Here is a 12,274-nt window from a genome sequence, read left to right on the forward strand (position 1 = left end):
ATTTGATGCGCGCAACAATTCAATTGAAGATTTCTTCAAATTATAATGATGTTTTCAATTTGGAATTATTCCACGCATTGATTCGATTGTGATATTATCAATTATTATTTGCTGAATTCATGCTCTCATCTATTGGATTAGTGAGAGAAGTAATTGATTGGATGTGCGCTTCAATTGAATTGACGAAAGCAAAAATTGATTTAAGGCTCCCGTTGTTTTAATTGATGCGTTCATTAATCAAATTATTGCTTTCTTCAATAGAATTAATTATATCATTAACTCAATTAAAGCGTTCATCTATTCTTTTAGGGAGAGCAACAAATTAGTGATATTATCATCTCAACATATCCATAATTTATAAAATAGTCTCTTTACTGGAAATGTTGCTCTCTTTTAAAGAATTGATGCGTGCTTTAATTCCTCTAGTGAAGTCTTTATAAAATATTTGTAAAGCTGTAAACTGCAACAATTTAATTGATGTGCGCATCCAATGAATTGATGTGCGCATCAGTTGAATCGATTAGAACAATAATTGCATGAATTTTCAACCGTTTCTAGAAGAAATTAAAATTCTGAAACTGATCAATATCTTAGTAGATAATATACATGTACATATCAATCATGTATAACAACTTCCAGATCAAACACACGGCGAAACGCTGCAGTTGGGGATCAGTATTTAACAGGATCCAATTTTCAAAGGGTTTATGTCATAAATGTCGAGAAACAAAATTACCAAGCTGTTGAAAAATGACCCCTGGTATAAATTTCATGACTTTTTTTTTATTATTTGATGATCTTCATTGTTTCACAATCTGGAATTGGAAAATACTCGTATAAGGAATAGACGGGGGATATTTCTAGTTTCAATGGAGGGGGTAGTCGCAAACTAAAATCGAAGAAACCGGCGTTAAAGACGATTCTCCAGTGTATACTCACGCGTAGAAATGTACACGGAGAAACTCGCGCTAAAGTGACGTCACGATGAGGTAGCGATGAGGGTAGAAACGTTAATAAAAATATATCGACATACAGTAGGGGAGCGAGAAAGTCATACATTGTTGGTACTTTTGAACATGTAAAATGTAAATATAAGGAATGTTTTAAGGTTAGTGTGAATTACATGTATTTTTGTGTAAATCACACAGGCTTGCACGTAGGCATATTTTTCATTTTTCATGAAGCGCTAGTGCACTTCATGAAATATGCCTACGTGACAAGCCTGTGTGATTTTAAGAAATAAGATATCATTTTTAGAGTTTCATTGGGATATGTCACGTGATCAAATTCTATAACGCCAGAAGGGCGTTATAGTAGATTTGATCATGCGTACCGACTTCATGTCATATCCCAATGAAACTCTAAAAAATGATATTTTATTTCTTATATTTATATTTTACTTTTATTCGTATTGCAAGGGAAAATATGCACTATTTAGACCTTGTTATGGAAATGCAACATAACGTACCCACGACGTCATATGACGTCACAATCGGAACTTTCGAAATGACTCGTGCAGTTTGCTTTCCATACACAAGAAAGTCTGATCATGTGACCAACTGCATGTCATTGAAAATTGAAAGTCATTTAATTAAGGAATGTTTTTAAGTTTAGTGTGAGTTATTGGTGTGAAAATCACACAGACTTGTCATGTAGGCATATTTCATGAAGCGCGTTAGCTATTCCATAAAAATATAACGATAAAGAACATAGGACACGAGAAACTCAAATATTAATTATAAGTATATTTTTGGTGCTTTTAAAATGTAAAATATATTAGAAAGGAATGTTTTTAAGTTCCGTAAATCACACGATTTGCACGTAGGCATAGTGCGCTTCATAAAATATGCCTACGTGACAAGTCTGTGTGATTTACACATCAATAACCCAGTCTCTCACAAAACTTAAAAACATTCCTTCAATATAATTGTGTATTTCACAAAATTGAAATTGTTTATACAGAGAAAATCACAGGAAATTGGATTATGGTTAATCCTCCCCAAGGGCTCGTTTTACAAAAGAATAATATTTCGTTGATTGTAAAATCTTTCAAAACTTATGTTTCTGTTAAAAATTGTTTGCATAAAATATCTTTCTAAATTCTTTTCAAAAAGATTAAAACCATTTTCAAAATAATGCACAAAGAAAAGTTATTTGCATAATAACATTCTGATCTTAGTCGTAAGTTCATAAAATTGTAAAACGGAGCCCTGTATTTTTGTGAACAAAATCAGTAAAATTCTGAGGTAAAATACTTTTTATAGACTTTTCCAGTCTATTCCCGCAATAAACTAAGTTATGTGGTAAATTGTAAATATTGGGGATGCGCAATTTTATCGGTATACCGGTATATCGCGATTTTTTGTTGCGCGATACGTACTGCTAGAAACTTCAATGTACGGGCTAACTCGTCACGTTGCTATTAGTACTTTCTGTTTGAAATTGAAACGAAATATGGCCTGACGCAACGAATGTTATATGTTACGAATGACTCCATGAGTAACAACGACATTGTTTACTTGTTGAATTCTTCATGAATTTGACATAGAATGTTTTCCTCCTTCCAACAGAACATTCGGGAGCTCAGACGATCCCCTTTCTTTAACAAGGGATTGCCTTTAATGGTACATTTACATATACTTTTTTTTGAGTCAACTCACGTGCGAAGTACCTAAACTTGCAATGCAGAAAGCTTAAATCTCTGTCAATATTTAGAAATTACCTTCAGTATATATACACATTACATATGCATTTGGGAATTGTAATTTTAAATATTTTTTTCTTTTGTTTCAGTTATTTGTCTTCTATTTCAGCTATTTGTATTGACAGGTGCAGCAATATTAGTTCAGACACAAAAACTAGTATACAGAAAAAGAGACAGAAAGAAATCTTCAGTAAGTTTAATTTAAAATTTTTATCTAAATAATTTTTTTTTATCATCTTAAAATTTTTGTAAGATGGGTAGGTCATTCTTTTACACGTTAATGTACCTGTACTCCGTATTTCATTTTTTTCTGTTCAAAACAGTTTTTAAATTGATTATTGTATAATTTGCATTGTTTCATTCAAATATGTTATAAAAATTTAATTTTAATAAAATCATTTTGAAGTGAAATGTTCTCACCAAACTTTTCTCAAAAGCTGACAAGTGTCATACCTTAATTCTTCAAATACTGAAACTTTAATTTGTTTAAGCTTATTGTGTCACTCTTATTCCTATTTTCCTTATTACATAATTCAAAATACATATGTATATGCAGTATGCACATCATTTTTGTGCATTATATTTTTAAAACACTTGAAATATGCCAACAATTTTATGTTCTTCATTTTAGCTTCTGTCAGACAGAGAAACCAAGAAATTTTTTGATGAAATTGGTGATGTTAAAACATTACAGGAACTTCAAAAAGTGAGTCAAAGTTTGGTTAAACAATTAAATAACATGTACCCAAAAGTACAACTATAATGTTTTTCAAAAGGTGAATATCTTTCTAACTTTACATTCTGAATATTTGTAAGAAAAGCAAAAAATAATAGTTCATAATAATATCAAGACTACTGTTGAATCATCAAAATTTGTTGGGGCCAATTTTCGTGGATTGCTTAAATTTTATAGGGGTTGTAATTTCTTGTATTCTCTTATACCTACAAAAGGAAATGTGACTTAGTGACCATAGTTTATTAATTCATGAAAGATAGGAGGTACCCACGAATTCCAAGAAAATTGAGCCACCACAAAATCTAATGATTCCACAGTAATCAATAATCTTGACTATGTATTGCCTGTTCAGGAGACCCAGAAATATGGTCAGCTAGATAAATGGTCGAATTTCCGAGGGCCTCGGCCCGATGATGATAACTCCATGAAAACCTTCATGAAGATCAAAGAGGAGGGAGACAGAGAAATCGCAGCCAAAAACAAACGATTAAGGAGCAGTGAGGACTACAAAAAACAACAGGAAAATAAAAGAAAATTTTATGAAACAATTCAACATCAGCAGGATATTGCGATGAAAAATAAGTGAATTTAAGATTCTTTTACTGTGATTGTTATATGGTATTTTTAAGTGAAAGATTGTGTGGAACAAAGCTTCATTAACTTTGGCTATGTTCCCAGAAATGTGTTTTCAATTAAAAGATCCATTATGTGTGTGTGTGAAAGATATTTGAAAACATTAAATGGATGTATGTAATATTTTTTATATAAGGTTAAGAAACAAATTTAAATAAAATTGTTTTTTGTTGAAACTATTTGTAGTTTAAGATTTATTTCAAAATTATATCACAAGGATTGAAAATATATTGCAGTATTGTCTGCTATTATGGTAATGGATTACAACCATGTATTAGACACAAATAAACTTTTATTCTGAGTGAAATATCGAGACCCAAGAAAATACTAGTACCGTATAGCGGGTTATTTTAGCGGGGTGCTAATTTTGGCGTTTTGATAGTCGCTAAAATATTTAGTAATCTTAGTGTTCGTCTGCAAAGAGTGGAAACCCCTGTCCGCTAAAATAAATTACGCCAAAATTATTGGTATACATTTGAGCAGACAAAACGGCAAATTTTACACCCGCCAAGAAAACCCGCTGTACGGTGTCTGAAAAAGTCAAATTCATGGGGATTGGAATCGTAAAAAAAATCCTATTAGTTTATAACTTTGTTTATTATAACTTTTGTATTGAAAAAAAATGTTAGAAGCTCACATTTGACATAGAGGTCACTTATTAATAATTTTCTTTTGATTTACCTTGAAGTTGATACAGATCATTTTTTATGCAGGGAAAATGCGTCAGTGCCCTGAATTATGTGCTGGTCAATAAAGTAAATACACTGTATAACTTTTATGATACATGTTCATGTACTGATCAATAGAAATAAATGCAATTTTTGAAACATGCAAGTTTGAGTCTGCCCCATAGAAAAATGTCCTTCTAGAACATCTTGATCCAGTCAAGTTCATCCAACACAATTTGGCCACACTTATGGGAGATTTTTGTACCACATACAAAGCTTGTTTAATTGAAAATATGCAGTAGTACACTACTATTTTTCATTCATGTGAATTACCTTTGTAGTGAAATATTGTGTAATGGTATACAGTCATTGAACAGTATTTTTCTTTAAACTAGCAATCATTGACTTCATAAGCATGTGTATACTGTACTTCCATTGGAAAAAGATATTTGTTAGCGCTTGTTTGTTTTAAGACCATCTGCTATAAAAAAAATTCAAAATACTTTCAGTGGATATATTATTCTCTTCTCCTTCTATTTCTAGGTCTATTGAATATCTAGTTGTGAAAAGTAATTTTTTTTTATTTTCATGATATTTGAAACCCAGTTTAATCCTAGAAAGTGAATACAAAGAATATTTCATCTGGCACGAAAAAGGTAAAGATAACGAACAGTGATCAATTTTATAAATCCTTTAAACAAAATAAATTGTGAACAGGCAAAAAACACGGACCCCTGGAAATACCAGAGGTTGGAGTAAGTATCCTCTGTCGACCGGTCACACCTATATGAGTACTCTGTATAGATCAGGTAAACGAAGTAAACCATAGTCAAAATATTAAGTATTAAAAATAGTCCAAACAATTGTATGAAACAGGTCTGTCGAAATACGATCCAATGATATGTTTTATTTGCAAATAATTTAATTCTGGATGTAACGCTGTATTTGATCGGATAAAAAATTTACTTTATATCGTATAAAATGGGTTGCCTACGTCACAATGACTTACGTCAAAAACGCATCGATCCGCCTGACGTGACATTCAAATTTTGAACAAATTGTAGTCATTTTTTAAGGACAATCATCTTTTTTTCTAACACCAAATGAATGAAAATTAAATTATAAGGAATGAATTTAATAGCTACCCAATTTATACGGTATAAACTGGGTTGGAACAGTTTATGCTTTTTTATAAACCGCTTCACGGTTTATAAAGCGTAAACTGCCCCAACCCAGTTTATACCGTATAAAATGGGTAGCTATCAAATTCATTCCTTAAATGAGGTCATTTTTAACGACTACTGAATATGCGAAATACCGACTCCATGAGATTCTGAAAAGCCATGTACCATCAACTTATTTGTCAGTAGCCTGTCTCGGTTTAAGATTTTATCGTACTCGGAGAATGCTCTTGTATTATAATACCAAATCAGCTGGGAGACATAAATTCCACGTACAGGTGATAGTGAAATGTTCCCGTTTGTCGTATAGTTGTTAGTTGACCATTGACGTCTATAGTCAGTAAAACATCCAAATACAGTGTCTACTGTCCAATCCGACATCTGTGCAATCCGGCACACAGGACTTTCCGACATCATATTTTATTCCCAAAAATTTCTTTATAATTTATCTAGAAAACACTGTATATTCCGACCACTATATACATTCCGAATTCCGGCGCTTTTTGTCACCAAAACTAGACAATTACATTATGATTTCACCTGAGTATTCCAACATAATTACACCGGTGTACCCTAATTAGCCGCTGACCAGGAAATAGGTGTGGTTGACTTTGTGGTGTCTTTTATCCTAAGTTCACTGGGATATATCGAGTTTACATGTGTATGAAAATGACTATATTGTTAATTGATAAAACGTCATGGATATATCGAATTTAAATGTTGAAAGCAACAGCTAGAGTCTTCTTCTCATGCAGAAGTCTTTGAATTAATTCTGCTTCACAAGAATATAATAGTAGGTCTGCTTATAAAGTGGTATGAACATAATATACATTAGTACATCTTCTTGCTAAAAAATTTATGATCTTCAACAGCGATTTATAATATTAATGATAAATGTCACTAATTCAGAATTGAAGATATAATTAATTTTTTAATTCAGAATTGAAGATATAATTAATTTTTTTGGTACACGACCAATAGACCATAACAAGCAATGAATCATTTCGGCACAAGTTAATCACCACACTGGACACCACGCTAACAGGAAGTGGTGGCATGCCTGAAAAAGTGTGTCAGAGATAGATAAAATATGATACATGTATTAAAAATGTCGTCATGTTTCTGCAAGGGCACTATACATACATGCATCCTTTTAGGGGTGAGATATATTTTTAATATGAAAAATAAATTGAATATACTGCAACCATTCATATGAATTCATTTATGTATTAAAATCTTAAATAAATTATTTTAATATTAATCAATCGGTATACGGAATTTTAAATAAAGTAATTATAACGTCGTCATCTCTTCTCTGAAACAACATTTCTCCAGGAAAAGTTAATAAATTTTGTTTTCGTGCTCGCATCAACATCCCCACCAGTTTGTTTGATATTGTTGTGTATGCTTCAAATAGATTTCCAAAGGAAATACTGAATGATCCATCCGCGTTCTTTTGTCCAAGATCAGCGATCACGTGACACAGTTCCACGATTTCTCCGCTGATGAGTTCTCCGGCCTTTTGACCCCTATATTCCGTCATGGATCCTTCCACGGGGCGTCCGTAGTTAGGATCATTTTTGTCCAGTTTCTGTCGATGTGAGGCCCCCTCCCACTCGGAGAAGGGGTTTATTTTCTGTTTTTGTTCGTGGTCGTCAAAAAATTTCTGCCACTGGTTGACTCTCTTCGATATTCCTGCCATGGTAACATGGATTCTGTACACATAAACAATATAGCATAATTTTACAAATTCATAATGAATTACTCAAGGGTGAGTCAAGGCTGTCGGAATAAAAACAAAATATTACTCAAGGGTAAGTCAAGGCTGTCGGAATAAAAAACAAAATATTTTTGCAACAAAAAATCCTTTTGCATATGTGCGGCTAGATTTTATTTATTTAGAAATTGAACAAAATGAAAAATTTCCATAATTAAATGCACCAGAAACAACCAAAATGGCTTCCATTTACAAAAAAGGGTGGGGGATCTTGTGTAGGGGTACCCCTTCAAGACCCCTTTCCCACTCTTTTTTTTTTTCAGAATCGTCAATGGTGCATGATCCTGTTACTATTTTCAGCAAAAAGCACAAATACTTTACAAAAAATTTTATTATGCATATTTGCAGAATTTTAACAGCAGACATCTTCCAACGATAAAATTAATGTAAATATATATTGATTATTCTCGTCGAGGTTTGGGGGGGGGGGGGTTATTACTCTGCAATATTGAATTTCTTAGAGTGTAGTTCATTTTATTATTTAAATTTCATCCTTCCGATATCAGTTGATGTGTCTATGAGCAGTACAAGCAAATTTCTACAGAAATATTACTTCTTTCTCTGATAGTATGTCTAGTATACGTGTGCTTAATCATTTTGCTCGATTGTTGGAACTAATCCAGCACACATTCCTCCGACAATGCACACGTCTGCAAGCAGTTCTTAGGAATATTGTACATTAATATAAATACAATAGTTATAGACAACAAAAGGCATTATCTATTAATATCTAATATTTTTAGCTATTTCGTAACTAGATTCGAACACCCGCAGGTGGACAAAGGGGGGGGGGGGGGTACATATTGATAATAGATTAGATGGATAACCTATAGAAGTGCACCCTTATTATATAATGAGATTAATCGAAATGTAGTGGAAATATACCGAGTATTTTTTTTATCGAAAAGACCTGTTAATTTAAACAGTAACCCATTTGTTTTTGGTTTCCTTTAGGTTCATGTCATACATATACTGAGTTATAAATATTAATATACGTGGTTTTACAATTACCATTTTGCACAAAGTACATATGAAAAGTAATGCATCAGCGACACGCCCATCTCCAATCTCCGACTCTACAAAACCCTTATCCCCCAGCAGGAGGTATTTGGGATGTCTTCGGCTAACGACCAATATGTACTACCGGTATTATATATTCAAAGGGTCACACATTATAACGTTATACATTCTGCGCAGAAACAAGTTAAATTGATTTACATGTAAAAATATAAATACTGCATTTTACCATCAAGTGATCAACATGTATAAAGTTAGAGTAATACAGAATACACATACCTTTGTGTCGGTCGTCGAGTTTCGAGCTGTACATAATTCCTCCTACTTAGAAATGCTGCGTGGGAGGGATTGTTTACGTATGGTGGCCCAAGGCGGACATTTTTAAATACTTATCTGCAAATTCATTAAAGAATTCGTGCACTTTCACTATATGATTAATAGAGCTCTGCCCTAACACCAGAATCCCTGACGCAGGGGCAATGAACTTCCCAATTTTGAATGAGGCACCATTGCATCATAACTATGCACTCAGTAACAGGAGAACAGAACAATATTTTTTTGAACATTATACGCATTTTTACTATATGACCAAAAGAGCTCCACTTTTGCCTCAGAAACCCTAACCCTGTTATCACAAATTTCAAAATTTTATTAGAAGGCTCCATTCTTATTATAATCATGCCAGCAGTTTGACTGCTTGATGTCCAGGAGTGACAGAATTCATCTTGCAAAAATCAGAAAAACTGAATCGGAAGACAAAATAAAAAAATAAATATGAAGAACTGAGAATTAAAAAAATTATATAATACATGTATGAATTTTAAGAAATTTTATAAATTCTATACCGAGTAAAAATTAAATATGTGAAATGGTACGTACAGCAACATTCAGCAATCATGACCATCAATAAATTTACATACTTATATTTAAGGTCTTCCGTTCCAACAGAAGACAACTTTCTTCTTGTATTTAGTTTTAAAATAAACAAGACTTCCAATAAACGGGAGAGAGAAAATAATATATTTTCTTCTTTTAATATTAAAGCAAGCACTATTTATTTAAAAAAAACTTTTAAGCGTAAAATAATTTCCAGTCATTTACTGCTAACATCTTACATTCACCTCGACCCTGACTGTTTTGTGTTTACAGTTATGTAATCCATCCATCGATCGCGCAGTGACCAGAGATATACCACGTGCATGTCGTAAACAAAACAAACATCGGCGTTTATCTTTTCTCCGTTTAATCATATTAATGTTGAAACAAACAATATTAAATTAGCATAAAATAAATCTTTAGATCTTTAACTGCACACATTTTACATACAGCCCGTTTTTGTGTTTGTTTACAACCCTTCCCTCGATCACATGTGACCGATGAACCTATCAGTAGCTGCGTACATAAAACAAACATTGAGGTTCTATATTCTCTATTTAAGAAAAAAATATTTTTTAATAACATCGGGTGTTTCAAATGATATAATATCTTATCTTTGATTTAATTTAAATCGGAAACATTTTTATCAATGATATAAAGGTCCCTGATTTTATGAATCATAAACATTAAAATGCATATTTCATAATTTATTTCTCAGTCATGTGTAATGGAATGATTCATCGCGTGTGGTTAATTCTGCAGTTAATTCTAACCAGTTAAAACGCAAGATATCCGGATTTTCTGTGTTGTAAAAAAGAATCAAAATTAACAGATCCATTTTGAAAACATAAAGAATGACCTCTTAACATTCATGCATATTTTTTAAGGGTTTTCATGATAGTGCAGATTACGACAACTCTAAACGCCCTTGGTATTGTGGCTATGTAACTTGGGCGCGTGGCCAAGATGTGACCTTCATAAGCGACTTCTGTGTCGTGTTCATAACATACATTGTACCTGTGTACCGAGAGAGATCGTAAAGTGTCAATAAAATATTTCAACATTTGAAAGGAATTACATGTAATTTGATTTGTTTGTATAAGTAACTTAAAATCTATATAGTAATGGATTTTTAAAAATACGTTTATGTTATCCATAGTTTTTAGTACGATAAAATATTGGTAACAGCTTAGTTGCTGCCTATAAGCTTACTTCGAACGTCCAGAACTGCAAATTTCATGTGGTATGTTTTAAATGATTACTGGGACTGAAAAGTTGAGTGCCGAATGAATTCAATCACACCTGAATGCGCGGCTCCAAAAAATGTAGAAGAACATACATACATGTACTTGAATATCACAACTTATTAGACATCTAATGATGAAAATAATTTATAATACACTTTTACAACTTCATTTCAATGATTAATTATTCCAAATCAACTAATTCAAAAGTCAGAGTCGCCAGCGCAGCCAGACTAATCTTAATTGTCTTTCTTTTGATTACGATATCAATCACAGTAACTCTTTTCTTTAGATCTGTTTGTTTATTACTCTCAATCACAATCTGTACATGTATAGTTACACGAAATCCATGTACGGCGCTACACCTGTCAATCAAAATTGTGAACTATGTATCACTGTGTTATTTAGTGATAAATTAAAAGCTTGAACCTGTAAAATAGGACAGGAGACGTCAGTAGAATTTAACGTGTTTATTTCTTGAAGTCCGAGGAAAAAGTGATCGGACAATACAAGAAAGCGTCCCCTGTCCGGAACTTGAGTTAATCTTGTCAACATAATTGCATTGAAAAGGTGAGAAGAACAATGGGCTCAAAGGTGCCATCAAAAGGCGCGATTTGCCTAAGGGCTTATCTACGATATCGATGAAAAAGGGGAATGACACATGTGCGAAATTAAGTTTGTTTAATAAATTGATAGAGTGAATCGGCTTCTTTTGATTTGTGTGACACTAATTGATTTCTTTAGATTTCTAAAGAAAATTGTCAAAAAGAATGTAAGATATACTTATCACAATATAATTCTAGAGTCTGTACACAACAAAGGAATTTAAGAGAAATGGATAAACCGACATTGAAACGAAATAAATGAATTTATAAAAAATTAGAATTTAATGAAATAATGTTTCAGTTTGAAAAATTAAAAATAAATGTTGAAATGGATTTCTAAAAATAGAAAATCTGGGAGGGTCAATGTGAACCTATGATATATGTCTGGTGCCTCGGAAACATTTCTCGTATGATTTAAAATATTCTTTTTTTCAATTCTACTTTTACTACTGTAAAGATGTTATTTTGGAATAAATTTGGAATTAAGACTGCAGCTGCATGCTGTGAATTTATGAAACCTGCATTCCTTACCGAGGACCGGTTCTTACATACATGTACGTATATTAAATAATGAATCAGAGAGCAAAATGTGAGAAAGTCTGGACCGAGATTTTACTTTTCCTTTAGGATTAATGATTAATAAATAAATAATGCATCTGATAGATACTTGTACCACATATAAATGTATACAATTTTCTTTGTAAGAAGAATCTGTGATTGAAAGTTAAAAGTGAAGAGATTAGGTAATAGATCTTGACAAATTACAATTTTATTCTTTCCTAGTCATCATTAAGCTTTAAATTGCGCCCCCTCCTCAATGATCTCATGCATAT

The 12,274-nt window shown here is 32.3% G+C and overlaps 2 protein-coding genes across 2 annotated transcripts in view; one reads left to right on the plus strand and one right to left on the minus strand.

Annotated features, from left to right (window-relative positions):
- Positions 1-4,900, plus strand: part of LOC133204113 (von Willebrand factor A domain-containing protein 2-like) — a 69,528-nt gene extending 64,628 nt beyond the window's left edge. Inside the window, exons 11-14 of the mRNA XM_061339874.1 lie at positions 2,549-2,624; positions 2,814-2,894; positions 3,336-3,410; positions 3,793-4,900. Of these exons, the coding sequence (XP_061195858.1) occupies positions 2,549-2,624; positions 2,814-2,894; positions 3,336-3,410; positions 3,793-4,026 (466 nt within the window). The 3' untranslated portion in view covers positions 4,027-4,900. The remainder of the gene's footprint in view (positions 1-2,548; positions 2,625-2,813; positions 2,895-3,335; positions 3,411-3,792) is intronic.
- A 1,933-nt stretch (positions 4,901-6,833) lies between these two features.
- LOC133200024 (actin-binding Rho-activating protein-like) lies at positions 6,834-9,095 on the minus strand. The gene is made up of 2 exons (XM_061335793.1): positions 8,996-9,095; positions 6,834-7,637 (listed from the first exon to the last, which is right to left on the minus strand). The coding sequence occupies exon 2, from the start codon at positions 7,622-7,624 to the stop codon at positions 7,184-7,186; it is 441 nt and encodes a 146-aa protein (XP_061191777.1). The 5' UTR covers positions 7,625-7,637; positions 8,996-9,095; the 3' UTR covers positions 6,834-7,183.
- Between the last annotated feature and the right edge of the window lie 3,179 nt (positions 9,096-12,274).

This window comes from Saccostrea echinata, unplaced genomic scaffold (genome assembly GCF_033153115.1).
Source record: "Saccostrea echinata isolate AGI-Se365-2 ecotype Australia unplaced genomic scaffold, CSIRO_AGI_Sech_v1 ptg000002l, whole genome shotgun sequence".
NCBI lineage: Eukaryota > Metazoa > Mollusca > Bivalvia > Ostreida > Ostreidae > Saccostrea > Saccostrea echinata.